The sequence below is a fragment of the Podarcis tiliguerta genome (genome assembly GCF_965153285.1).
Source record: "Podarcis tiliguerta genome assembly, chromosome: 12".
NCBI classification, from domain to species: domain Eukaryota; kingdom Metazoa; phylum Chordata; class Lepidosauria; order Squamata; family Lacertidae; genus Podarcis; species Podarcis tiliguerta.
Window position 1 is genome coordinate 16470006 of NC_139545.1, and position 26867 is coordinate 16496872.

General features: G+C 49.1%; 1 protein-coding gene and 1 long non-coding RNA gene across 7 annotated transcripts in view; one reads left to right on the top strand and one right to left on the bottom strand.

Annotated features, from left to right (window-relative positions):
* The window catches only part of LOC310660487, a 330629-nt gene that overhangs the window by 25450 nt on the left and 278312 nt on the right, over positions 1-26867 (bottom strand). The window lies entirely within an intron of this gene.
* OSBPL10 (oxysterol binding protein like 10) overlaps positions 23792-26867 on the top strand; it is a 74578-nt gene continuing 71502 nt past the window's right edge. For all 6 annotated transcript variants that reach the window (XR_014503341.1, XM_083404830.1, XM_083404831.1 and 3 more), the window contains exon 1: positions 23792-24159. Coding sequence is in view for 5 of the 6 variants with exons in the window: in XM_083404830.1 (XP_083260956.1) it covers positions 23807-24159 (353 nt within the window). In the remaining variant the exon portion in view is untranslated. The remainder of the gene's footprint in view (positions 24160-26867) is intronic.

Genomic DNA, 26867 nt, shown 5'->3' on the forward strand with positions numbered 1-26867 from the left:
ACTTGCACTTTGACGTGCTTTCAAACTGCTAGGTTGGCAGGAGCAGGGACCGAGCAATGGGAGCTCACCCCGTCGCGGGGATTCGAACCGCCGACCTTCTGATCGGCAAGTCCTAGGCTCTGTGGTTTAACCCACAGTGCCACCCGCGTCCAAATATCTACATATTTACCCCAATATTTTGTGTGCATCAGAGACAAAGCCTAGCTAGCAGAACACCGCTGGGAAATATGTGCAAAAGGCATCATGTGACAGCAGAGAGTTTTCAGAAACACAAGTCATATGCCATCTGATGCTAGGCCTGCATGTGGAGTCATAGAATGGTAGAATTGGGGACCCTAAGGATTATCTATTCCAACCCCCTGCAATGCAGGAATATGCAGTTGTCCCATATGGGGATTGAACCTGCAACCTTGGCATTACCAACACCATGCTCTAACCAGCTGAGCCACAAAATGCCAATGGGGTTTAATCACAAATAAGCATGCATATGATCACAGCTATGTAATGCAGCTCACTCCATAGGAAGTCCTATTGAATTCAATTGTGCCTTACTCCAAAGTAAGGGTGCATAGGCCTGCAGAGAGAAGAGGAGAGCGGGCAAGGGCAATATTGTTTAAGGGATGCTCAATTTAGCCTTTCCCAACCTAGGGGCCTAGCTGATCGTTGGCCATGTTGGCTGGGAATTATGTGAGTCTGTGACAACATCAGCCATAGCCAAAATTCCTTTTTTTATTTAGCCAACACACACAAATGTGCCTTTTTATTTATTATTAATTTGTACAAGGAAACTGCCCATCCCATCTTTAATCTGGTCCTGCATCCTTTCCTTTAGGGAGCCCCCCCCCTTCTCCCTCTTTCCTTTTTTTTTTTTTTTTTTTTTGCAAAATGTCATAAGTAAAATCAGATGAGATTGGAGCCATCAATTCCTTTGAGAGGACAATGCAAAGCTAGAAAAATACAGCCATACATGGAAGCTGCATGGATCATTGAAGGCCTAATGGAGTATGTCAAGAAGAGTAAGATATATTGGCTTGAAGGATTTACTCTCAAAGCATGAGAAAGTGCATTTAGAAGAATACAAGCCTTTTTGATCATAACAAGCTGTGGATGAGACAGGATTGTGAACATTGCAGCTGACAGCTTAACGCCATGTGGGCATACTGATATTTAAATTTTTGTAATGGGGGTGGGGAAGCATTTCATTTGCCAGAGTCCTCCCTCGCTAGCTAATGTGTGGCATTAAGGTTGGTGCCTTAAAACCTTTGTCCAAAAGTTGCACTGGTGCGGTAGCAATGGGGCAATATTATTGCTCCACTCGCAGCCGGCTTCTCTCTTGCTGCATTGCCTCACAAAGGCGTCCTGAGAGATAGAAACATGCAGAGAAAGGGATGTGGTTAGTCCTTGGGTAAAACTCAAGGCCTCTTGGACAAAGCCAGTTAAATTGGCGGAAAAGGGAAAATGACATGTGTACAGCACACACAGACTTATAGTCATGTGGAAGACTAGCCACGTACAGCTATATAAAGCTGGAATAAGGTACCCCTGCCCGTACGGGTCAGTCTTGCCAGACTCTAGGGTTGTGCGCTCATCTCACTCTATAGGCCGGGAGCCAGCGCTGTCCGCAGACACTTCCGGGTCACATGGCCAGCGTGACAAGCTGCATCTGGCGAGCCAGCGCAGCACACGGAACGTCGTTTAACTTCCCGCTGGTAAGCGGTCCCTATTTATCTACTTGCACCAGGGGGTGCTTTCGAACTGCTAGGTTTGCAGGTGCTGGGACCGAGCAACGGGAGCGCACCCTGCAGCGGGGATTCGAACCGCCAACCATGCAATTGGCAAGTCCTAGGCGCTGAGGTTTTACCCACAGCGCCACCCGCGTCCCGGAATAAGAGATTATGAAGCCCCAAAACATGCCCCTATTACAGTGGTACTTCAGGTTAAGAACTTAATTCGTTCTGGAGGTCCGTTCTTAACCTCAAACTGTTCTTAACCTGAGGTACCACTTTAGCTAATGCAGCCTCCTGCTGCTGCTGTGCTGCCGGAGCACGATTTCTGTTCTCATCCTGAAGCAAAGTTCTTAAGAGCCAGCGTGGTGTAGTGGTTAAGAGCGATAGACTTGTAATCTGGGGAACCGTGTTTGCGTCTCCGCTCCTCCACATGCAGCTGCTGGGTGACCTTGGGCCAGTCACACTTCTTTGAAGTCTCTCAGCCTCACTCACCTCACAGAGTGTTTGTTGTGGGGGAGGAAGGGAAAGGAGAATGTTAGCCGCTTTGAGACTCCTTCGGGTAGTGATAGAGCGGGATATCAAATCCAAACTCTTCTTCTTCTTAACCCGAGGTACTACTTCCGGGTTAGTGGAGTCTGTAACCTGAAGCGTCTGTAACCTGAAGCATCTGTAACCCGAGGTACCACTGTATTCTAACAGAAAGGACAATGAAAACATAAACCTATGGTGTGAACTGTTAGAGTGGGGAAGAGTTGTGAAACACACTTTGGGGGGGAATACACAACTTTACTGACACTAAGGTGGTAATGCGAACACACCCAAAGTGTGTTGCAAGGCCAGAAGAAATACCCTTTGCCACCATCACGTCTACCATGTTATGCTGCCTCTGCTCATAAAGCCCTGCAGCTCTCAAAAGCTTCTATGGGCTGCTGCTAGAGACTGGACAGAGGGGGAATGGTGGAAACCACCTCCTCAGCCTGACCCTCCCCGAGAAGAAGACAGTTCAGAATTACAACAGCAGTTTGAGGAAGGTCACAACTCCAAGGCAGATGAGGGGGAAGGCTCGGAAATAATGGGAGAGGATGAGGACGTTAAGCACCAGGAGGCAGTTGCGTAGCGTGGGTTGTCAGCACCCGGGGCAAGGCAAGTAATTTGCGCCCCCCCCGCGCTGCACTGTCCCTCCCCCAGATAGTCCCTCGCTCTCTCTCCGCACCGCACCGCACGCCTGGCACCCTCCCCTCCACAGTGGGCGGCGACCCGGCGGCTCGGATCGGATTCGCACAGCCAGCACTGCAGTGAGAGAGAGTGAGTGAGCCAGGTAGGGGCAGAGAGCTGCGAGTGTGAGCGCCCCCCCCCAGATGTTGCGCCCAGTGCAGCCGGCCCCCCCTGCACCCCCCATGCTACGCCACTGCCAGGAGGGCAACAGCTGATGGACTCAGTGTCTTTAGAAAGCATTCCAGACACACACACCCCTTCCCAGAACCCAGCAAGCCTTGAAAGTAGGAGAGCAAATACCACCAGGTAAATGATATACCGAATGAGGACAAGAGGAAAGTTGGGTTTGAGGATAAAATAAATAAATCGAGATTTCAAATAGAATTGATAGAAGGCAGAGGTAAAACACTATCCAGGATGTATGATTTGTTGTTAGAATGGTTTACAAAAGATGAGGAAGTGAAAGAAGCGAGGATAAAATGGGCTATAGATTTTGGGCATAACATTGAACTGGATGCATGGATAAAATTATGGAATGAAAGTATGAAATTTATGGCATGTATGGCTCTGAAAGAAAACTCAATTAAGATGATTTATAGGTGGCATTTAACGCCGACAAAATTGGCAAAAATGCATAGGATGAGGGATTAAAAATGTTGGAAGTGCAACGAGGTGGATGGTGAATATTATCACCTGTGGTGGACTTGTGATAAAGTAAAGACATTTTGGGAGTCGATTTACAACGAACTTAAGAAAATATTAAAATATACTTTTCCTAAAAAGCCAGAGGCTTTTTTGCTTGTCCTGATGGGAAAGGAGATTAAGACAAAAGATCAAAGATTATTCATGTATGCCACAGCTGCGGCAAGGACTTTGTTGGCCCAAAACTGGAAATCACAAGAAGTTTCTACCATTGTGGTGTGGCAGATGAAAATGACGGACTATGTGGAGTTAGCCAAACTGACTGGCAGGATTCAAGATCAGGACGGTCAAAGATTCAAAGAAAACTGGAGTGAATTTATTGTGTATTTAAAGGACAACTGTAAAACTTAAAACTTAGCAGGATTGAAGTAACTCCTACAATGTGGACAAGATGATTTACTGTATTTTTCACTCTATAAGACGCACCAGACCACAAGACGCACCTAGTTTTTGGAGGAGGAAAACAAGAAAATAAATATTCTGAATCTCAGAAGCCAGAACAGCAAGAGGGATCACTGCGCAGTGAAAGCAGCGATCCCTCTTGCTGTTCTGGCTTCTGGGATAGCTGCGCAGCCTGCATTCGCTCCGTAAGACGCACACACATTTCCCCTTACTTTTTAGGAGGGAAAAAGTGAGTCTTATAGAGCAAAAAAATACGGGTAGGTGTAAAAAGATAAAATACGCGACAGGATGTGATAAGGGATACCAACTGAAGGGAGGGAAGGAAGTCGCAAGCTCGGCAGAGCATAAGGTTTATAGGTTGGTTAATGTACTATAAGAATGAATGTGTAAAGAAAATAATAAAAATTTATTGGGGGGGGGGAGAAAGTAGGAGAGCACAGCGCCACATGTAGAAGGGATGACGAATGAGGAAGTGGGAGAAAAAGCGGATGGAAAACACCACTATTCCAAGCCTGCTTTCCCAAGCCTCTCTGTGAATAAAAAGCAGGTTGTAAGGATTTTTTCCTTGTCTTATCCGTTCCTGGCAACATGCCATGGGGGTTGGTTCCTCTGCTGCCTGGGAGCTGCATACAGACCATAGATTTCAAGTACAGTGGTACCTCAGGTTACATACGCTTCAGGTGACATACGCCTTCAGGTTGCAGACTGCGCTCACCCAGAAATAGTACCTCGGGTTAAGAACTTTGCTTCAGGATGAGAACAGAAATCGTGCTCCGGCAGCAGCGGGAGGCCCCGTTAACTAAAGTGGTGCTTCAAGTTAAGAACAGTTTCAGCTTAAGAACGGACCTCCGGAACGAATTAAGTACTTAACCTGAGGTACCACTGTACATGCTTTCCCTCAAAGAATCCTGGAAACTGTAGTTTATCCATCGCAGAACTACAGTTCCCAGCACGCTTAACAAACTACTATTCCCAGAGTTTTTTGGGGGGCTGGGAGCCATTTTCTTTAAACATACAGTGTATACACAGCCATCGTCTCTAACCCTGAGGCCCAAATATTTTTAGTCTCAAAGGGCAGCACTCTTAGACAAATCTGCAATATCCAAGTCACTATTTTTATTTTATTTTATTTAAAAGAAGTTCTCTTTCTCCTGGGGTAGGAGAGCTTGGGGGGAATCATGCCTGGCAACCAATGCATTGTTTTGGTTTCAGATAGTACATGGGTAGAGGAGTCTAAAAAGCCCAAGACACAAATTTTCACGTCCTTCTAGTGGCAATGGTGGGTCATGTAGCAGAAGTAACATATTTAGCATTAACTATGGAAGTGTATCTGGGACGCGGGTGGCGCTGTGGGTTAAACCACAGAGCCTAGGACTTGCCGATCAGAAGGTCGGCGGTTCGAATCCCCGCGACGGGATGAGCTCCCTTTGCTCGGTCCCTGCTCCTGCCAACCCAGCAGTTCGAAAGCATAAAGTACAAGTAGGTAAATAGGTACCACTCCAGTGGGAAGGTAAACTGTGTTTCCGTGTGCTGCTCTGGTTCGCCAGATGTGGCTTAGTCATGCTGGCCACATGACCCGGAAGTTATACGCCGGCTCCCTTGGCCAATAAAGCAAGATGAGCGCCGCAACCCCAGAGTCGTCCGCGACCAGACCTAATGGTCAGGGGTCCCTTTACCTTACCCATGTACTATCTGAAAACAAAAGGGCACATTGGTTGTCAGGTGTGAAATATATTGGCATTGTTTTCAGATCTCCTGCCCCACTATTCCCTGCTTTCCTTCAAACAGTTCCATATTACGTGGTCAGCTGTTTCTTCCAGCCAACAAAGGCTGGTGCCTTGGAACAATATAGTTGGCTGGAAGGTTAACTTTGAGGTTCTGCTCAAGCTCTTGGAGCAGAATGCGACCAGTTAAAGGGACCTACAGCCAGTGGCGTAGCGTGGGGGGTGCAGGGGGGGCCGGCCGCACCGGGCGCAACATCTGGGGGTTAGGGTTAGGGGGCGCAAATCCACGGGTTAGGGGGTGCAAATCCACGGGTTAGGGGGCACAAATTACTTGCCTTGCCCCGGGTGCTGACAACCCACGCTACGCCACTGCCTACAGCCATTGGATTTTTCAAGGCAATTGGTTTCCAGGCTTCTAACAGTCTTGTTTACTGCAACCTGCCCCATTGAGCCTAATGAGAGCCACGGAGAACTATAAACCATTTTCCAGATGGTCCCTATTTACTGATCATGTAAGAGGACATCGGTTGCCCCTATCTGCATGCACAACTGACATTAGTGAGACCCAGCAGCGGCGTCTTTAGACTTCAGCTCTGCACTCTAGAATTTAAAAGATTTAAAGAGCTCGAAAGAAAAGGCATTGAAGGCGATACGATGCAAAACTACTCAGAATTCAAGTGATCCAGCATTCTTAGACATACTAAATCACATTTAAGTTGATAACTGGGAATGTAGTAATTAACTCAGCACATGACATTATAATCTTTTAATGGCTCTGAACTCCTTTGGGATTCTGTGCCTAATTGGATTAAATAACCCCAGCATACGTGTAACTTTTCTTTCAGAACCGAAACGCTAATTTATCGTGTCCCCTGGTGTCATGATGTAGTAGATGTTCAGGAAATGGCAGCCTGACTTTGAAGCCTCTTTTGTTTACATTTACGAAACCCATCCTGATACTGAGATGATTGACAAGAGGGCCCTGCGCCCAAATATCGCAGTGGGGGCTGCTGCTGCTCATCCCCTGCCTGCTGCTCCTAACAAAGTCAGCCTGCGTTCTGTGGCCGCTGTACTATAAGATGATAAAACCCGCACCAGCTGTTGGTACAAAAGGGATCCCTGTTAGAGATCCTCCCCCCTTGGGAAAAAAAAAGTTTGCATTTCTGTAAATCTTGGCATGTTCCTGAGTAGGAGATAGCGAAGGGAACTACAGTGGTACCTCGGGTTACATACGCTTCAGGTTACACACTCCGCTAACCTAGAAATAGTGCTTCAGGTTAAGAACTTTGCTTCAGGATAAGAACAGAAATCGGGCTCTGGCAGCTTGGCGGCAGCAGGAGGCCCCATTAGCTAAAATGGTGCTGCAGGTTAAGAACAGTTTCAGGTTAAGTACAGACCTCCGGAACGAATTAAGTACTTAACCCGAGGTACAACTGTAGTTGCAATTAGAGGCAATCAAAGGCAGGTTGAACAGAAGCCGGTGAAAAACTAGGAGCCCTGTTTAGGGAAGTTTTTAATGTTTGAAGCTTTTTTAGTCCTCTGTTGCGAGCCGCCCAGAGTGTCTGGGGAGACCCAGCCAGTTGGATGGCGTATAAATAATAAAATTATCATTAGTAGTAAAAGGTAAAGGGACCCTTGACCGTTAGGTCCAGTCGTGACCGACTCTGGGGTTGCGGCGCTCATCTTGTTTTATTGGCCGAGGGAGCCGGCGTACAGCTTCCGGGTCAAGTGGCCAGAATGACAAAGCCGCTTCTGGCGAACCAGAGCAGCACACGGAAATGCCATTTACCTTCCTGCTGGAGCGGTACCTATTTATCTACTTGCACTTTGATGTGCTTTCAAACTGCTAGGTTGGCAGGAGGTGGGACAGAGCAGTAGGAGCTCACCCGGTCGCGGGGATTCGAACCGCCAACCAAATCAGCAAGTCCTAGGCTCAGTGGTTTGGACCACAGCACCACCCGTGTCCCATTAGTAGTAGTAGTAATTAAATAAAATAGCAAAATAAAATAGTGCCACCTACAGACCACAATGGCAACAACGCAGTCCAGTTGTGTGTAGCAAGGGAGATTCCTGGCTTTGCTCAACAAGCTGGCTGATACTCTTTTCTTATGTTGCCATGGGGCAGGGCTGTCAGCTCCTGGGGGCTGAGCCCTTTTGCTCAGTCCCCGGAATATTTTTGGGGTGGGGGGGCCGAGCCACCCCATGTCCAAAAAGCGTAGCGGTGAAGTGCAGATTGTGGTGTGGGTCCAGTGGCCAGCTCCATCTCCTCCTGCCATGGAGGGGAAGGATGGTCAAAACAGCCTCCTTCTGGTGGCAGCGCTAGGAGGAGATGGAGGAAGAGCCATTGGCCATTGAAGCCACGTTCAGCTCTGCTCCTGGCTCCTCCTGGCTCCTTTAAAATATATATATATATTTTTATTTGGTTTTTTTAAAAAAAGACATTTCCTATTTGCATATTTACAGGTATGCCCTGTTAGCTAACACCAAGGCTAAAGCTCTTACAAGTCAACCTCTACTTTGAGTAGGTTTATAAATGGCCATGTTGTAATCTTATTGCTGTATATCCATCTTCCTCAACATGGTGCCATCCAGATGTTTTGGCCTGAAACTCCCATCTGCTCGACCCAGCATGGCCAATGGCCCGGGATGGTGCAAGGTGTAGCCCAGAACATCTGGAGAACATCAGGTTGGGCAAGCCTGCTCTATATGAACATGTCTCCATCATTAGTACCCTGAGTATTTGCATATTTGCTCACTGAATGCAATGGGACTTCCTCTCAAGTAAGTGTGCATTAGAAAGCAAGTTTCATTAGTCTAGTATTGACTTGTTGCTAGACTCAATTAGTTCTAAGGATGTGATTCATTCAGCCTGAGTTCAGTGCTGTTCAGTTTATTTTAAAAGTTGTTGTTATTTAGTCGTTTAGTCGTGTCCGACTCTTCGTGACCCCATGGACCAGAGCACGCCAGGCACTTCTGTCTTCCACTGCCTCCCGCAGTTTGGTCAAACCCATGCTGGTAGCTTCGAGAACACTGTCCAACCATCTCGTCCTCTGTCGTCCCCTTCTCCTTGTGCCCTCCATCTTTCCCAACACCAGGGTCTTTCCCAGGGAGTCTTCTCTTCTCATGAGGTGGCCAAAGTATTGGAGCCTCAGCTTCAGGATCTGTCCTTCCAGTGAGCATTTTAAAAGTTAGTCATGTTGTTAAACTACTCTCGTGTAAATCAGTCGTACTTAGCTGCACTCTTAAGCATACTCACCCGAGAGTAAGTTTCCTTTGAAATAATAAAAAAACCTGTGTGCTTCCCCCCTGTCATCTTTAACATTTAGACTCATTTGCTCACTCAGCTCTGACAGTACTAATTATCTGGTGGTTGTTATAGAGATGTTATTTACCTTTCTACATTCACCCAGAGTGCAGAGGAAATTAAACAGATGACATGACATGCCTGGGAAAGTGCAAGCAGACACTTTTATGGGCCTGTCTTACAGTTCTTGACTTTATTTTATTTGAGCAGTAGATGCATTTGCCTGGAGAACTGTAGCCCGTGACCTTTTCCTTTTTGGTCTTTGGAGTTTAGAGAGAGAGTTTGGATTTGATATCCCGCTTTATCACTACCCTAAGGAGTCTCAAAGCGGCTAACAATCTCCTTTCCCCTCCTCCCCCACAACAAACACTCTGTGAGGTGAGTGGGGCTGAGAGACTTCAGAGAAGTGTGACTAGCCCAAGGTCACCCAGCAGCTGCATGTGGAGGAGCGGGGAAGCGATCCTGGTTCACCAGATTACGAGTCCACTGCTCTTAACCACTACACCACACACACTTTCTCTCTACTGAAACAAAGAAAGCACTAATGTTAGGAGAGAGGCAGGAGAAGTGGAATTATGGTTAGGAAGAGCTACATGGAAAGAAAGCAGGGACGGTAGCTGAAATTGGCCTCCTCCCAGAAGCCAGAAGAAGTTTCGAGAGAGGTTCTTGATGGAAGAAGACTCCTGGGGTGGAGGATGACTGAAACTGCAGAGAGCTTTTGTCAATCATGAGCTACCCTAGACCAATGGCCTGGCTCAGTGTAAAGCAGTTTCTAACATTCAGCCTTAAAGAACTGGGGACATTCTGCGTCACACTCTCATCTCAGTTCACTCAGGTTGATACTCAGGTATCGTGAGCTAAATGAGCCCTGTAGCACATGCCTCTGAGCTCAGATCTCCAGTTGGAGCAGAAGGAGGACTGAGTCTCTGAAAGAAGTCACCGAAGAAGGACTTAAAACGTGAGAAAGGACTTGCCTGGTCAAATATCTGATGTTAACCTGAAAAGATGTTCCAGCCCTAGTCCATGAACATAAAAAGTGAGGAACACAGTGGCAGATCCCAGGGGAAATGTCTCTTTGACCTCCTCTTGACCTTGTAGTCTAGGCTGTATGTTTGCCGTTATTCATTGGGAAGGGGATTTATATAATACAGAGGATCCTTTTGAGACCTTCTTCCCCTCTCACACAACTGCATTTTCAAAGGTTGGAGGAAGTTGAGGTCAGGGGCTACCCCTTCATTCACCCCATATCAAAGAGGACTTGTTAGGAGCTTCTGTATTTTTCCAAAAACAAGAAATAGTTTAACAAACCAAATACGCACCCTAACGCACACTTAGTGTTGTCTGACCCTAATGCACACCAGTGTAATCTGTCCCAAATGACGTAATTACATAGCTGCTGTCACTCTGCTGGAGTGGAGGCCACACCCTGGAGGAAATCTTTTATGATAATCCCATCCCCAGCCTCCAAACAATGCCAACCCAGTTCTACAGAAAATCAGAAAGAGCTCTGCCCCCACTCCCGGGGTCAGGATAGAACTGCCTGAAGGGGAAGGAGATTCTGCAAAAAGACTCTGTATATCAAATGCTTGTACGTTACATTTCCAAGTTTCCTAGTACGTGTCAGGGAACTGCCATCGGCAGGACAGGAGGTGCCAAGGCTCTCTGAGGTAGAGAGAGACTTGACACCTGAAGAGGGAACCAGTAGGGGGCGAACAGGAACGTCAAGGGAAGGGGAGTCGAAGGAATGGCTCAGAGATGCTTCCAGTGAAAACAGTGGGGAAGTCTCAGGGCCCCCTATAGGAACACCCGTTCCTCGGCGGAAACTGTCACGCAGAGAGTCCAGAAGACGTGTTTCCGTTAAGGAGCTTTTATGTTGGAAACGTTTCCGAAAGCAGCCACTTTCGGATTCTGCTAGCGACTGACGCAGCCATGCTGGAGGGGCTCCGTCACAGGCAGAGGTTTGAGAAGCGGTTCAAACTCTGAGGGATTGCAATTTACACACAAGCAGCTCTTCATCCCATCACAGCAATCCGAAAGTCATCGACAGCTAGCTTGTGCCAGGGAGAGGCATCATGAGCGAACCAGCAGGAACCGGAGGGGCAGCTGGAGGTCCAAGCCTGGAGGAAAGGTATAGGACGTTGGAAATCCAGCTTGCCTTGCAGACGGCGAGGCTGGAAGAAAGGAGGGCTCAGGATGCAGAGAGGGGGAGGGAGAAAGCCACCCCACTCAACAGAAAGATGCCAGGATTGGTGCAGAAATTTGGGGGGGACCCCAGGAACTACCATGCCTTTAGGACAGAGATGCAATATGCTCTCAATCTGCAATTCGATGACTTCCCTGATGAGGAATCGCGAGTGGCTTTTGTAATTAGCCACCTCGAATCAGGGGCGAAGGACTGGGTTAGACCCTTGATGGCAGCAAATAATGAGATCCTAAAGGACGCGATGAAGTTTTTTCGTGCCATGGACCTGATGTTTTCCAGTGACATTGAGCAGGGAGGAGTGCGAAGGCAGTTAATGGCTTGCAAACAGGGAAACCGGACTGTCCGTGAGTACTGGACTGAGTTCACTATGTTGATTCATCGATTGGGGTGGGACTTGGCTTCTGAGCCCATTCAAATGCTTTTTGAAGAGGGTCTGTCTTCGTCCTTGAAAGATGAACTTTCCCGGAACCCCAGAGCAGAGTCTATGGACCAGCTGACTAAAGCCGCGCTAGCCATTGGAGCGCGCCAGGAGGCGAGGGCTTTGGAGAAGCGGGAGGGGAAAGGAGAACGTTGGAGGGAGCTCCGCATTCCAGACATTCCAGAGCAGCCTTTCCCGCCGGCAGAGCCGATGGAAGTGGGAACAGCGCGTGCGCGCACAGTTTCAAACATCGGTGAAGGGCGGAAGAAAGAGGGAAAGGGCGGGAAAAAATGCTATCTCTGCCAACAGCCAGGACACTTTGCCAGAGTCTGTCCACGGAGAAAGGAATGGCAAGGCATGGCAGGAGCTGTTGGGGGAGAGGAGGAGGAAAGCACAGAGCAGGTAAAAGCCAACGCCTGGCTGCCACCGTCGGGGCACAGCAGCCAGGCTCAAAAGCAGTGAGAGTGCCCGCACCAGAACCTCCCAGGCCTGCTCTAGTGATAGAGGTGTTGCTAGAGCTGCCAAATGGACACCCCCTACAGATCAAAGCCCTGCTGGATTCAGGCAGCTCCTGTAATTTCATGAGTAAGGAGTTCGCAGCTGAGCACCAGATACAAACCCTCCCCTTAAGTAAACCCCTGCAGGTAACCACGATTGACGGCAGAGAGCTGTTGGGAGGAGAAGTGAACCAACAGACTGTTCCCATGATAATGAGGGTGGCAAGACACACCGAGAGGATAGCGTTTAATGTGGCCACATTGGGAGGAGCTCCCATTATTTTGGGGATGAGCTGGCTGGCACTTCACGATCCTCTAGTGGGATGGCACCAGAGGGTGGTCTCCTTTGGGTCGGCGCATTGCCTGGAACACTGCAAGCAGGGGAAGGATCCAGGGGGAGCCAAGATCACCTTAGCTGGGATGGAGGTAATGAAGCAAGGGGAGGTGCCTCCGCAATATGCAGATCTGAGCAACGTATTCAGCGAAAGAGAAGCGGACAAACTGCCGCCGCATAGACCCTTTGACTGTCAAATCAACCTACTCCCGGGGGCTCAACTCCCAGTGGGCAAGCTGTACGCCATGTCAGACAGGGAGATGCAGGAGCTGAGGGAGTTCATTGACAAAAACCTGAAGAGGGGTTTCATCAGAGAGTCCCGAGCGGTGGGGGGCAGCCCAGTGTTTTTTGTGGACAAAAAAAACACAGATAAGCCGAGACTTGTAGTGGATTTCAGGGCCCTGAACGCCGTGTCGGAACCCCTGGCCTTTCCTATGCCCCGAATTGATGACATTCTGACCAGGGTGAGGAAGGGGAAGATTTTTACAAAACTGGACCTGCGGGGGGCGTATAATCTGATACGAATAAGGAAGGGGGATGAATGGAAGACCACCATGTTCACCCCTTTGGGAGCATTTGAATACCTCGTAATGCCCTTCGGTCTCCAAGCCGGCTCCGCATGTTTTCAAAGTTTTATCAACCACGTCCTGGGGCCGTTGCTCTACAAGAATTGTGTGGCCTTTTTGGATGACGTGTTGGTGTATTCGGAAAATGAAGAGCAGCATGTGAGGGACGTGAGAGAAGTGTTGGGCCGGCTGCAAGCCAATCAGCTGTGGGTGAAACTGGAGAAGTGCCAGTTTCATGCCAAGGAGGTGGAATTCCTGGGGTACCGCCTGTCAGACCAAGGATTGGCCATGGATCCAGGCAAGGTCCAGGCGGTGCTGGAATGGAAGACACCGAAAACCAAGAAGGATGTGCAAAGATTCCTGGGGTTTGGGAACTTTTATCGGAAGTTCATCAAGAATTTTGCACACTTGACGGCGCCCATCACCGACTGCCTCAGTAGCAAGAAGAAATTTGTTTGGACGGCGGAGGCGGAGAGAGCTTTTGAAGAACTGAAAAGGGCTTTCGCTTCGGAAGAACAACTTCTGCATGTGGACCTACAGAAGCCCATGAGGGTGGAGACAGACGCGTCAGACAGAGCGGTGGGGGCTGTGCTTCTTCAGCCGGGAAGAAATACGTCAGGGTGGAGACCGTGTGCCTTTTTCTCGAGGAAGCTGAATAAGTCCGAGCGGAACTACACGGTGTATGACAGGGAACTACTTGCCATTCACGAAGCGTTCCGGAGGTGGAGACATTTATTGATTGGGGCACAACACAAGGTGCAAGTGTGCACCGACCACAAGAATTTGGAGTATTGGAGAACAGCTCGAGTACTCAACCAACGGCAAGTGAGATGGGCACAGGAATTTTCCAAATTCCACTTTGAGATTTGTTATGTACCAGGCCCAGAGAACGTCAGGGCGGACGCTCTCTCACGCAAACCAGAGTACTTGGAAGGGGAGGGGGCAAGCGAAGAAAGACATGTCATTCCTGAGGACCGCTGGGTGTGTGGGGCGGCGCTGGTGGGGAGACGAGAGCTGGTAGAAGAAACGGAAGCTGACGAATATGCCCAAAATAAGCTCAGAGGCCTCAGGGGAGAGGGTGAGAGCCCGGAGGGTTTTGAAGAAAGAAATGGGGCATTGTATTACAAAGGGGCACTGTATATACCAGAAGGTGAATTGAGAGGGAGGGTACTCAAGCAGTTGCATGATAGTCCCACGGCGGGACATTTTGGACAACACAAGACCATGTGGATGGTCACCAGGGAGTTTTGGTGGCCCAAGGTGAGGGAAGATGTAAAGGAGTATGTAAGAGGGTGTGACCAATGCCAGAGGGCCAAGGGGGAAAGAAGGGCGCCGGCAGGGTTATTGGAACCACTACCCACGCCAGAACGGCCTTGGGAGGCGGTATCAATAGATTTTATGACGGATCTGCCCAAATCCAAAGGGAAGACGGCCATCATGGTAGTAGTGGACCTGTTAACTAAGATGTGCCACTTTGTAGCATGTTCACATGCAGTCACAGCGGAAGAAACAGCGAAGTTGTTTGTAGAACACGTCTTCCGGCTGCATGGCGCCCCCTTGAGGGTTGTCTCGGACCGCGGGAAACAATTTACTTCCAGGTTCTGGAGGAAGCTCATGAGCTTGCTGCACGTGGAAGTCAATTTTTCGACGGCCCGGCATCCTGAAACCAATGGGCAGGCGGAAAGAGCAAATGGCATCCTCCAACAATATCTGAGGTGCTATGTCAATGACAGAGGGAATGATTGGGTCGAAAAGCTGGCGCTGGCAGAATTTGCCTACAACAATGCGGAGCATGTGTCCGCAGGGATGAGCCCCTTTTTGGCCAATTACGGGTGTCACCCCAGGGCATTCCCGGGGGAGGGGGGCGAGAGATGGAGCGTCCCAGCGGCCGAACAGTTTGTAGAAGAGATGGAAGCGATCCATCGTCAGCTTCAGCTCAACTTAGAAAGGGCCAAGGCTCAATATAAGAAGCAGGCAGACAAGAGCAGGAGGGAAGGTGAAACCATAAGGGTGGGGGATCAGGTGTGGTTGTCCACCCAAGGGTTGCCGTTCAAAGGGGGTTGTAAGAAATTAAGACCCAAGAGATTGGGACCCTTTGAGGTCATTCAGCAGGTCAACCCAGTGGCTTTCAAACTCCGGTTACCCAACCACATGAAATTGCATCCAGTGTTCCACAGGTCATTACTGTCACCGTACAAGGGGGGAGGTGAAGAGGAGCACACCAGGGGACCGGTCTTGGAGGAGAGGGAAAGCAGTAACCATGTAGCGGAAATCCTCGATTCCAGGTGGAAGGGCAATCAGGTGGAGTATTTAGTGGCGTGGGAAGGGGAACCGGAGTCAGAAAACACCTGGGTGACTGCAGAGGAGGTCAATGACGAGGTTTTAACAGAAACGTTCCACCAAAGATTCCCGCGGAAACCACAGCCGGTAGCAAGGTTTAGAAGGGAGTATTTCGGCACCACAGACGAGGAAGAGGAACTGGAAGGATTCGCGGAGTCGGAGTTGGAAGAAGGAACGGACTCAGATGACGAGGAGTACCGAGAGACTAGGAACCACAACGAGTGGAGAAAGGTGTTCGAAACTTCAGACGATGAGGAAGGTTCTTTCCGGGGTTTTACCTCCTCACAACCCGTAGGGGAGGAGACGGGAGGGGGTGAAGGGGGCCCTGGAGGGGAGGTGGATGTCAGGGAACTGCCATCGGCAGGACAGGAGGTGCCAAGGCTCTCTGAGGTAGAGAGAGACTTGACACCTGAAGAGGGAACCAGTAGGGGGCGAACAGGAACGTCAAGGGAAGGGGAGTCGAAGGAATGGCTCAGAGATGCTTCCAGTGAAAACAGTGGGGAAGTCTCAGGGCCCCCTATAGGAACACCCGTTCCTCGGCGGAAACTGTCACGCAGAGAGTCCAGAAGACGTGTTTCCGTTAAGGAGCTTTTATGTTGGAAACGTTTCCGAAAGCAGCCACTTTCGGATTCTGCTAGCGACTGACGCAGCCATGCTGGAGGGGCTCCGTCACAGGCAGAGGTTTGAGAAGCGGTTCAAACTCTGAGGGATTGCAATTTACACACAAGCAGCTCTTCATCCCATCACAGTACGTTAGTGCGTTGGACTCAACATTAACTATGGTGGGCAAATGTTGAAAGGAAATGGACCAGAAACAGATGAGTTGGAAAATAAACTTATTTGCAATGCTTCTTTAGGGTGGAGTTTCCTGAATTGTGGACAGCTATGTTCTTGTGAAAAGTATGACTCAATTTTTTTTTTTTAAAAAGCAAACTGTCAGAACTGGCTCCTGGTCCCAGCTCACAGAGGACCAACGCTAGCCGGTAGTAATGTACAAAAGTCTTTATTGAAGTACAGTTTCCATTTTCAAGCCGCAGCGCCCCAGCTCTACGTCTAGGGCTTAGACCGGCGAAGCTCCATCTGAATCTCCGCCCCCTGTACACCAGTTTAAGACTCTAGCCTTACTCCACCTCTTCCGTCTCTCCTTTCTCCTCTGGGTCCTGCTACCCCCCGGGGTTCCTTCCTTCCTGGACTCTTCCGACGCAGACGTTGACCCCCCTGACTCCTCCCTCTCTCTTCGACGGGCTTTAGGACCTGGCTCCCTATCCGGGCTGCCAACAGTGCCGCCCTCCTGTACATTTGAACTTGGCACGCGCGCGCAGCCTTCAACCTTCCTCTTGACTGTTTCCTCGCTCCCCAACGGAGGCGTGGTCAATCCTCCCTCATGTTCTCCCGCTGGCAGCGCGCCGCCTGATCCCGATGCCTGGGACTCCTCCCCCCTACTGCACTCTGGTGTGGACGCTGGTCCGGATTTCCAACTGCTGCTCTCTGAGTCCCCTCTGGTCCCTTCTTCCTGGGGTGTCCCCCTAGGCACCCCCCTTGCCCTGACCATGGGAGCCCCTTTCTGTGAATCATCCGATTCACTGGAAAGACTCAGAGACCTCGGACCGCTGTCATCGCTGACATTTCCTTCGGACTCCTCCCCCTCGCTCTCCATTTCCTCCCTTCCCTGTGCCTCTGCTCCTGAACCCCTGACACAAACGTAACAAGGAAAAGGAGTAGGATGAATTCCCTGCTGCCTCTCTGTGTAATGCATTTCTCTATAAGCAGCAAACAAGTCACAGGTGTGCTTTGTATGCATTTTAAATGCAGGAATAGCTGGTGAAGAGCAGTGCCAGATTTACGTATAAGCTAAACAAGCTATAGCTTAGGGCTCCACTCTCTTGGGGGCCCCAAAAAAATTTAAAGGAAAAGAAACCTGGATGTACATTTCCAAAATATAAGATAAAAAAACAAATAAAAATAAAACCTACATACATCTTTATCACATACACAGCCCAACAGGACAATGACAATAATCCACCATCAGCATACAAATCAATATGGCTAACCTGATCCAAAACACCCACCCACCTCACTCACACACGAAAACAAAGATCACCACAGCCAATCACAAGCAAACAATCACACCCTAGGGCAACCCCAACCTCTCTCACCACCAAAGGAACACAAGTGAACAACACAAGCAACGCTGACACCAAACTCTACATACATGAAAAATAATAGAAACACCGCCACCTGACCCCACCCCCATCCATCTTCCCTCTCTCCACCCCCCCTTTCTTTTTTCTTCTCCCCCTAATGCCTCAACAAATGAAATGGATTTGTAAAAATGTTACATGGGAAAAAAATACGAGGCATTACACTTACTTCTGTAAAACAAGAAAATCCTTAATAAAATATCAAGATGAAAAAACAAAACAAAAACCTACATACATACAGCAACAGTGTTTTGTGTTGTTTAGGCTCCTATGATGTAAGTAATGCTAGCCTGCTCCCTCAAATATCACTGGTTTGCTCATTTCAATATATAGGGTGCCTACATTCTGCATGTGCAAATGGCTTTAGATACCTATTAGGTCCATAAATTACCATATAGCATATATTCAACACAAAAAAAGTGACAGTTTGTTGTTGACAAAGGACAGCTGGACATATAAAGGGCCCCATTACCTTCAGTAGCCGAGGGCCTCTCAAACCTAAATCCAGCCCTGTTAAGAGTCAGAGAATGGGTGACATACAGAGCACCAAGAGAAGATTCATTCTCTCAGCAGTATCCCTCACGGCAGTGCTTTTCAATCTTGGGTTCCCAGATATTGCTGGACTAGAGCTTCTGTGCTCCCTGAGCTGTCTAGTGCTGATGGGAGGTTGTAGTCTTGGGAAGACAGGCAAATTAATGCCAGTGTACTGGAAGAAGCAAAGATCACCAGTGTTGAAGCAATGATTCTTCAGCATCAACTTCGTTGGACTGGTCATGTTGTGCGGATGCCTGATGATCGTCTTCCAAAGCAACTACTCTATTCCAAACTTTAAAATGGAAAGCGTAATGCTGGTGGTCAACAAAAGAGGTTTAAAGACTGTCTTCAGGCAAATCTTAAAAAATGTAGTATAAACACTGACAACTGGGAAACACTGGCCTGCGAGCGCTCCAGTTGGAGAACAGCCTTTACCAAAGGTGTCATGGGCTTTGAAGACAAACTCAGGACACAAGGGAGAAACATGCTAAGAGGAAGGTACGCTTGGCAAATCCACACCGTGATCAACTCCTGCCCGGAAACCAATGTCCCCGCTGTGGAAGGATGTGAGTTCTAAACTGTTAGGCATGGGCGGCTGGGCTTCTGAACCCAAGCCTACATTTTCTGCCATTGTTTTCTCTGTGTCTGTAATCCTACAATAACAGATACATCAAACGATCCAGCGAACCATTTTGGCTTATTTTCTTGGTGCATTTCAGTATTGTTTTTTTCTTCATCTTTGAAGGCTTTTATCATTGCATTGAGTTACATTTTGGACAGCTTCCAATGTTTGAATGCCAGCTATTAGCTTTAAGAGGTGAGAAGCTTCTAAATATAAAAAAATGAATCACAAAAGCTGAGTAATCCGTTTAACATATTCCTAAATCATAAAGGAGACGCGGGTGGTGCTGTGGTCTAAACCACAGAGCCTAGGGCTTGCCGATCGGAAGGTTGTCAGTTCGAATCCCCGCAACAGGGTGAGCTCCCATTGTTCGGTCTCTGCTCCTGCCCACCTAGCACTTCGAAAGCATGTCAAATGCAAGTAGATAAATAGGTACCACTCTGGTGGGAAGGAAAACTGCATTTCCATGTGCTGCTCTGGTTTGCCAGAAGCGGCTTAGTCATGCTGGCCACATGACCTGGAAGCTGTCTGCGGGCAAACGCCGGCTCCCTCGTCCTATAGAGCGAGATGAGCACACAACCACAGAGTCGTCTGCGACTGGACCTAACAGTCAGGGGTATCTTTACCTTTACCTTTAAAGGTGGTATTGGAAAAGAATAGATAGGTCCTGCATTGTGCTCTTTATGTACCTTGACAGAATGGCACCTTTATCCTCAGGGCCATTTTAAGCACATCTGGTGCCGTGGTGCAAAGATCCCTCCGGCGCCCCCCGGCAACTACAAAACAAGGGGTGTGTGGAAAATGTCCTCTGCCACCTCCACTGCCCCGATCCCTGGCGTGGCAGCGGCGATCAAGCAGGAAAATATGCTGGCGGATATGCTCTCTGGTGTTGGGGTGCTCGAGAAGGGAGCCCAGGAAGGCTGCATGCCGCCTTTCGCCAGGAAACAGGAGGAGGACAATGACCAGGAACAGGGCCTTCTTTAGCAGATGCATGCAGCTTCCTTCCTAAGTCTCTGCGGGGATTGCTCTCCTCCTGCGGAGGCTTGGGAAGAAAGCTGCATGCCCGCCAACCATATGGTTGGCTGGGCACAGCTGGCGGGCGTGCAGGGAAAGGGGAGGCTGCCGGCAAAGCCACACAGCTCTTCCACTCGCTAGGGTGCCCCTGAGAGGCCGGCGCCCTGGCGCAACGAACCACTAACACCAATGGGGAAGATGGCTCGTTTACCCTAAACATTTCTATTAGCCTATATTGCAATGCTGAGTTGCTGTGAAGCTGCAAATCTCCCACATCTCATTTGGTTGGATCGAGCTACATCATGAGAGATATGGCGGGGACCAGAACTGCAGACAAAACGAAGGTGAAATCCTGACATGAAGCTCTGCGTGCTTTAATGGGTTCAGGCTTTTACCTCTGCTTCAATTAATACACTTATGGATCGATCCATTAAGTGTTTAAGTGCAATGCAACATCAGTAAGAAGGCACTGCAAGCAGAAACTCTAATACTTGGAACCAGGCTGCCAGCAAGCACATTATAGCAACCTGCATAGCAGGAACATTTATATACTTCGGTATGAACAATGCAAGGGTGTTGGTATTTATTTTAGAAAAAAATGCTACAGGGTTCTAACACATTTTTTTTTTAAAAAATGAGCACTAAAACATTACTAAATACAGACTAATAACTCCTTTACTCACTCTCATGTTTATCTACGTGGTATTGATTCACACATACGACTGTGTGGAGGACAACACCACAGTTGCAGTTATTCTGAAAAACTTTTTTTTAAAAAAACTTTTTAATTAAATTTTCCATTTTAACAATCCAATCAAATCACATTAAGTATTCCATATTATACAAATACATATCATATAGCCCGAATACTCTGCCAAATTATAAATTTTTATTGGGACTTCCCATGCTTCAAGTTCGAGGGGGCTCTGATCATCTTATATCTCTACTGCCTTGAGTTTCCAATAGTTCCTTTATGTCTTCCTGTTGTTAACCTTCCTTCTTTCATGGCCTCTGAGTTGTTTCCACAGGCGAGTTGAAGTAAGCAATGATGTGCTTCTGTGTGAATTTTGTATGCTTGACTCTCCTATTGTTGCAGCTTGTAAGCCTATTGTTGCAGTATCTCCTCACTGCTGGCAGACGTCATCTTATCTCAGTTCCGATGAAATCAAATCTAGGCATTTGCTCATTAATAGTTATTCTGAAAAACTCATCGCAGTGGACTATTTGCCTAGCTCAGAGGTCTGCAACCTTTAAGACAAAAAGAGCCACTTGGACCCGTTTCTGAAGGGAAAAAAACTGGGAGCCGCAAAACTAGTCATTATAAAAATAACTTTTTTGTCACTTTTTTATTATTTCTTTGTTTGACCCCTCAGAATTACTCCTCCTCATAGAAATAAACGTTAAATTAACAAGTTACCTTTTTTTGTGTGTGTGTTCTTCACTCCCCTTCAAAACAGTGACCAGCGTACATGCCCCCTTTCAATGCAGTGACCAGCGTACATGCCCCTTACAATGTAGCGGGTGGGCGGGAAGGTGACATCGGGACGGTGCGTGACTAATGCACGCACCACCCCCATGCAATGTCACAGCCAGTACAGCGCCCGCCACAGTGGGGAGTGTCGGGGCGCGCAATGCGCCGCCTCCCCTTACTAGTATCCGCCCCGGAGCCGCAGCAAAGGTGTAAAAGAGCCACATGCGGCTCTGGAGACCCCTGGCCTAGCTCATTCCTTGCTGAGGTAGCTTTCTATTTGCAGGGATTTTTTTGTGCAAGCCTGCACTCAACAAACGCTGTGTGCTATAGGCAGCCTGAAGACCAGGGCCTGATTGGGATTTACACCAAGTAAACAAGCACAGGAATGGGCTGCACAAATAGTCACAGGGTTGCATTATTCTAACGCTTTCAAAAGCCTGTGCTCAAGAAGTGGTTGCGGTATGGTTTTAATCCATGCAATCGAATGTTATTTATTACCCTCTGTATCCCACCAGACCCGTTCAGTTCCCAGTTCAAATTATGTAGGGTGGTGGCAGTGCATTTTGCGATTCATAAACCCAGAGCCCCTGTTCATCTGTTTTAATTCAAGTCATGCCTCCCACCGGCACCGTAGCTTCATGCCCCATGGGGAACACACCCCACACGTCCAGAGCTCATGGTTACTTCGGATTTAGGCCTCCTAGTGGTGCAACAAAACTGCTAGCACATGGGCAAAGCGAAGCAGGGTCCGCTTTCAACTTGGGAGGACCTAGTGTTGAGATTGCTGCATCTCAAGGGGTTGAACTAGATGACCCTCAGGGACCCCTTCCAACTCCTGAATTCTGCGAAATTAGTTCAAAGCAACCGGCCACACCTTTCAGGTGAATGTGGGCCTTGCTTTTGGCAAGGTGCGGAGGAAGGCTGCTTTTAAAGCATCCCCTGAAGTAAGGGTGCCACCCTGAATAAATTATTGGGGTGGGAAGGAGACCCAGGTAAGCCCCGCCCCGTATAATCAATCACATGATGGGGAGCACCCACATTATTTGAATTACAATGCCCATTAACCTGGGGGGGGGGAGGGTGGTCCATAGGTGTAGGGGGAGAAAGCTGCCTCCCAAATCAATACAAATCTGCGGTCCCCCGCCCCCAAAAAATCCTGGCTACGGCCCCCCTCCCATATTTTATTGGGGGTGGGGAGTTGGCTCCTATGCCCTGAAGCGACCAGTGCTTTTTTTTCTGGGGAGACGCAAGGGGTACACATACCCCGAAACATTTTGTGAATCTTTGTACTTTTGTCCATTTACTGTATTTATTTTTCCCCAATTTGAACTATAAAGTGGTAGTTTCCTTGAGTGAAAATGAGAGTACCCCTAAACATTTTTAACGGGAAAATACCACACTGGATAGAGTGTTTTCGCTGGGGGTACGCATACCCCTGGGACGCGGGTGGCGCTGTGGGTTAAACCACAGAGCCTAGGACTTGCCGATCAAAAGGTTGGCAGTTTGAATCCCCGCGACGGGGTGAGCTCCCATTGCTCGGTCCCTGCTTCTGCCAACCTAGCAGTTCGAAAGCACGCCAGTGGAAGTAGATAAATAGGTACCGCTTTGGGGGAAGGTAAACGGCATTTCTGTGTGCTGCTTAGGTTCGCCAGAAGCGGCTTAGTCATGCTGGCCACATGACCCAGAAGCTGTAAGCCAGCTCCCTCGGCCAATAAAGCGAGATGAGCGCCGCAACCCCAGAGTTGCCACGACTGGACCTGATGGTCAGGGGTCCCTTTACCTTTACGCATACCCCTAACCATTTTGTGACTCTAAGTTTGGCCTCATTGAGGGGCAGTCTTTCAATATGGGTAGGAAAATGAGAGTACCCCTAAACATTTTTTTTTAAAGATAAAAAGCACTGTGGTGACGCCTGGAAGCCATTGCCTTGAGAAGGCTCGGACTAGACGACCCTCGCGGGGTGTGTGTGGGGGGGGGGATCGCTTCCAACTCGACGCTTCTGAGAGACGCGTCGCCGGCGACCATGCTCCCTTTCCGCACATCCCCGCGCAATTAAGCGCGGCGCCTTCCCCCCCTCAGCACGCGCACCGGGGCGTAGGAGGGCCGCAACGTGGGGCAGCAGCAGCAGCCCTTCCCTCCTCCCTCGCTCGCCTGGAGGGCGCGAAGGGTGTTTCTCCGTCCCCTCCTCCTCCTCCTCCTCCTCGCATCGCCCATCTGTGGTGGGAGTCTCCTCGCGCTCGCTCCCTGAGCGAGGCAGCGCTTCATGGCCGCGCGCCTGGGCTGAGGGGCCGGGCTTGAAGCGAGAACATCGAGGGACGGGGCGGATCTCTCCGCCGCCGGACACAAAGCGTCGCCGACGCCGACGCTGCTTTTCGCGAGCCCTGGAGAAGGAGGAGGAGGTGGCGGTGGAGGAGACGGCGACGGCTGCCCCTGGGGTCTCTCTCCGGCCCTTCCTCTCTCTCTCTCCCTCCTTGCGTATGAGTCAGGTATTTCCCAGCCCGCCGTCGGCAGCCGAGGCCGCCTCCTCGCTCCATGGAGAAGGCAGCGGCGCAGGGCGGCGGCGGCGGCGACTCCGGAGCAGCCCCGTCCAGCGGCGGCAGTAACAGCAGCAGCCGCAGCAGCAGCCGCCCCACCTCGGCGGGCTCCTCGCCGTCCTCCTCCGCCAGCCGGGGAGGGTTCTCCGGCCGCCAAGGAGCGGCGGCGGCGGCGGCTACAGCAGCGGGGAGGCCGGAGGGAGGCGGCGGCGGCGGCAGCAGCAGCAGCCCGAGCTCAGCCGCGGCCAGCCCGGGAGGGAGCGGGGGGCTGGCGGCCGGCAGGACGACGGAGGCGGTGCTCGAGGGCTCCCTCAGCAAGTACACCAACCTCATCCAGGGCTGGCAAAGCAGGTAAATGTGGGAATAAGCTCCTCTCTCAGTCTCATTTGGGGGGGGGGTCAGTGGGTCGACCTACTTCCTCTCCCCCCCCCCCTAATTCCTCAGCCCCAAAGGATTTGACCCGTCTTCCCGCCCGCCCTTCTTTCGGGGTCGGCCTCTCTCGCTCCCACGCCCGCCCTCTTTGACTCAGAGGTAAGCTGGGCGAGCTGTGGAAGTTTCCCCTTGTCCTGCGACGGCTTCCCGGTGGGATTCCCCACGGCCGCTTCCCATAGGGCAGGTGTCTATGTCTCCCCCTGCTGGCTGCTCAGGAGGTGTCCAACACTGTTCCAAGTGTTCATCAACACCATTTCCCCCCACCCCTAATTTACCGGATAGGGGCATGAGTAGCGCTGTGGGTTAAACCACAGAGCCTGGGACTTGCCGATCACAAAGTCGGCGGTTCAAATCCCCGTGACGGGGTGAGCTCCGTTGCTCGGTCCCTGCTCCTGCCAACCTAGCAGTTCAAAAGCACACCAGTGCAAGTAGATAAATAGGTACCGCTCCGGTGGGAAGGTAAACGGTGTTTCTGTGTGCTGCTCTGGTTCGCCAGAAGCGGCTTAGTCATGCTGGCCACATGACCCGGAAGCTGTACACCAGCTCCCTCGGCCAATAAAGCGAGATGAGCATTGCAACCCCAGAGTCATCAGCGACTGGACCTAATGGTCAGGGGTCCCTTTACCTTTAATTTACCTGATTTTTCTTTCTTTTAGAGGTTGCTCTTCCAGCACACATTCATATGCCAAATTTGAACTCTCTGGACCTGTTCCATATGCAGGGGATAGCTCAGCTGGTAGAGCACGAGACCCTAATCTCATGGGTCGCGGGTTCAAGCCCCATGTTGGGGAAAAGATTTCCTGCGTTGCAGGGGGTTGGACTAGATGACTCAAGTGGTTCCTTCTGACTCTACAGTTCTGTGATTCCAGTGGCAATGGGATAATAACAAGACAAGAGCTTGAGAAGCCACGTGTGTGGTAGCACTTGGGAAATTGGCTGGGTAGGCAGCCCGGTGCTGTGTGCCAAAGTTGCAGGTTGTGGGACAGCTGCATATTTCTACATTGCAATGGGTTGAATTAGATCAGGTATAGGGAAACTCGGCCCTCCAGATGTTTTGGGACTACGACTCCTATCATCCCTAGTTAACAGGACCACTGGTCAGGGATGATGGGAGTTATAGTCCCAAAAACATCTGGAGGGCTGAGTTTGCCTATGCCTGAATTCAGTTATTCTCAGGATCCCTTCCAACGCCACAGTTCTATGCTGCTAGTATGCAGGACTCTGCTTTTTGAGACTCTGCTTTTTGAGTGCATGCTGAGAATTTAATTTTGCATGTGGCAGTGGTGCATGTGAGCAAGCTTTTCCCAAGGCTACCATGTATCTGGAATATCTAAACTGGCCATGTAATGATTAGGAGCATGTCCTGAAGACTTAATATTGATCTGTTTTCCTTCTTGCTATGCTTTATTCACCCTGTCATGTTTGTATTCTGGGCTGTTTTGACTGCATGCTTACTAGTGAAATGGAGGTTATGAAACATTAATTCTGAATTATTCAATGCATCGTGATATTCTTTACTTTTTAGTCAAGATTAGACTGCATTAACTGCTTGTTTCACACTCAGATTGACTAGGGGAAAGAGTAGTGGGTTCTTAACCCTGTCTATACAAGTTTATAGAAGAAATGGAACTCTTGTTTTTCATGGTTTCCCCAATTTGCAGTTTGAAAGCAGAGATTGCGCAGTTGTGTATGCAGCAGAAAACATTTCAGTTTTTTGGTTCCTGTGTTTAATTATCCCATCTCTTCTGGGATAAATACACTGTCAAAATGTTTGTCCTGTCACTTTTTCTTTAGAGTTGAAAGCTGCAGTCCTAACCCCAGTTTACCTGGAAGTAGGTAACTGCAATCCTAACACCAATTTACCTGCAATCGAATTTACTTCTTAGTAGACAAGGGTAGGATTGTGCTATCAACTGTATTTTTATTTTTACTCTTCTAGACTTTTGTGTGGTTGTGGTTGGATGCTAGCAACTAAAAATTTTTGTTCGTCATTTTGACTGACAATAAGAGTTGGACTTGTTCGTATGGTGGTAAGATCAATGGCATTTGTTGTGCGCAAAATGGCGCAATTTCCGCTACAAATGACATATTAGTGGAAAGATGGAAGGAAATATTCAACGTTCCGCAGCACAATCCTATACATACCACTTCTCAGTTGACCCAAATCCTAGTTCAGAAGGGCTTACTCCCAGGTAACTGCGTACAGTCTTGCAACACAATATTCTTCTGCCCGTTTGCTCCCTACTCCCGGGGAAAAAAACAAAATTTGTTCCATTTAATACTCACTGGGTGAAGAGAAAAAAAATCTTGTATTTCATGTGCATAAAAAGCTAGGGTTTGACAATATTGATTCTTTTGGTTTGCATAGCTTCCTGGTGCATTATTAAGCGCAATCTGCCCCTTATAAAGTCACTCTGACTTTTGTGGGCATGAAGGTGGAGACAGCCACTGTGAAGGGGGAAAATGCGTGCCATGTTTTTGCAGCCATCTGTAGGAGAATGTAATGCTGATTGCTGCTTTTTTCTTTTTAATTTATCAGAGCTGAGGTTTCTGTTTTCCTAAGATATTTTATATATATTAAGTGTTTGTGTGTATGTATATATGTATATATGTATGTATCTTCCTTT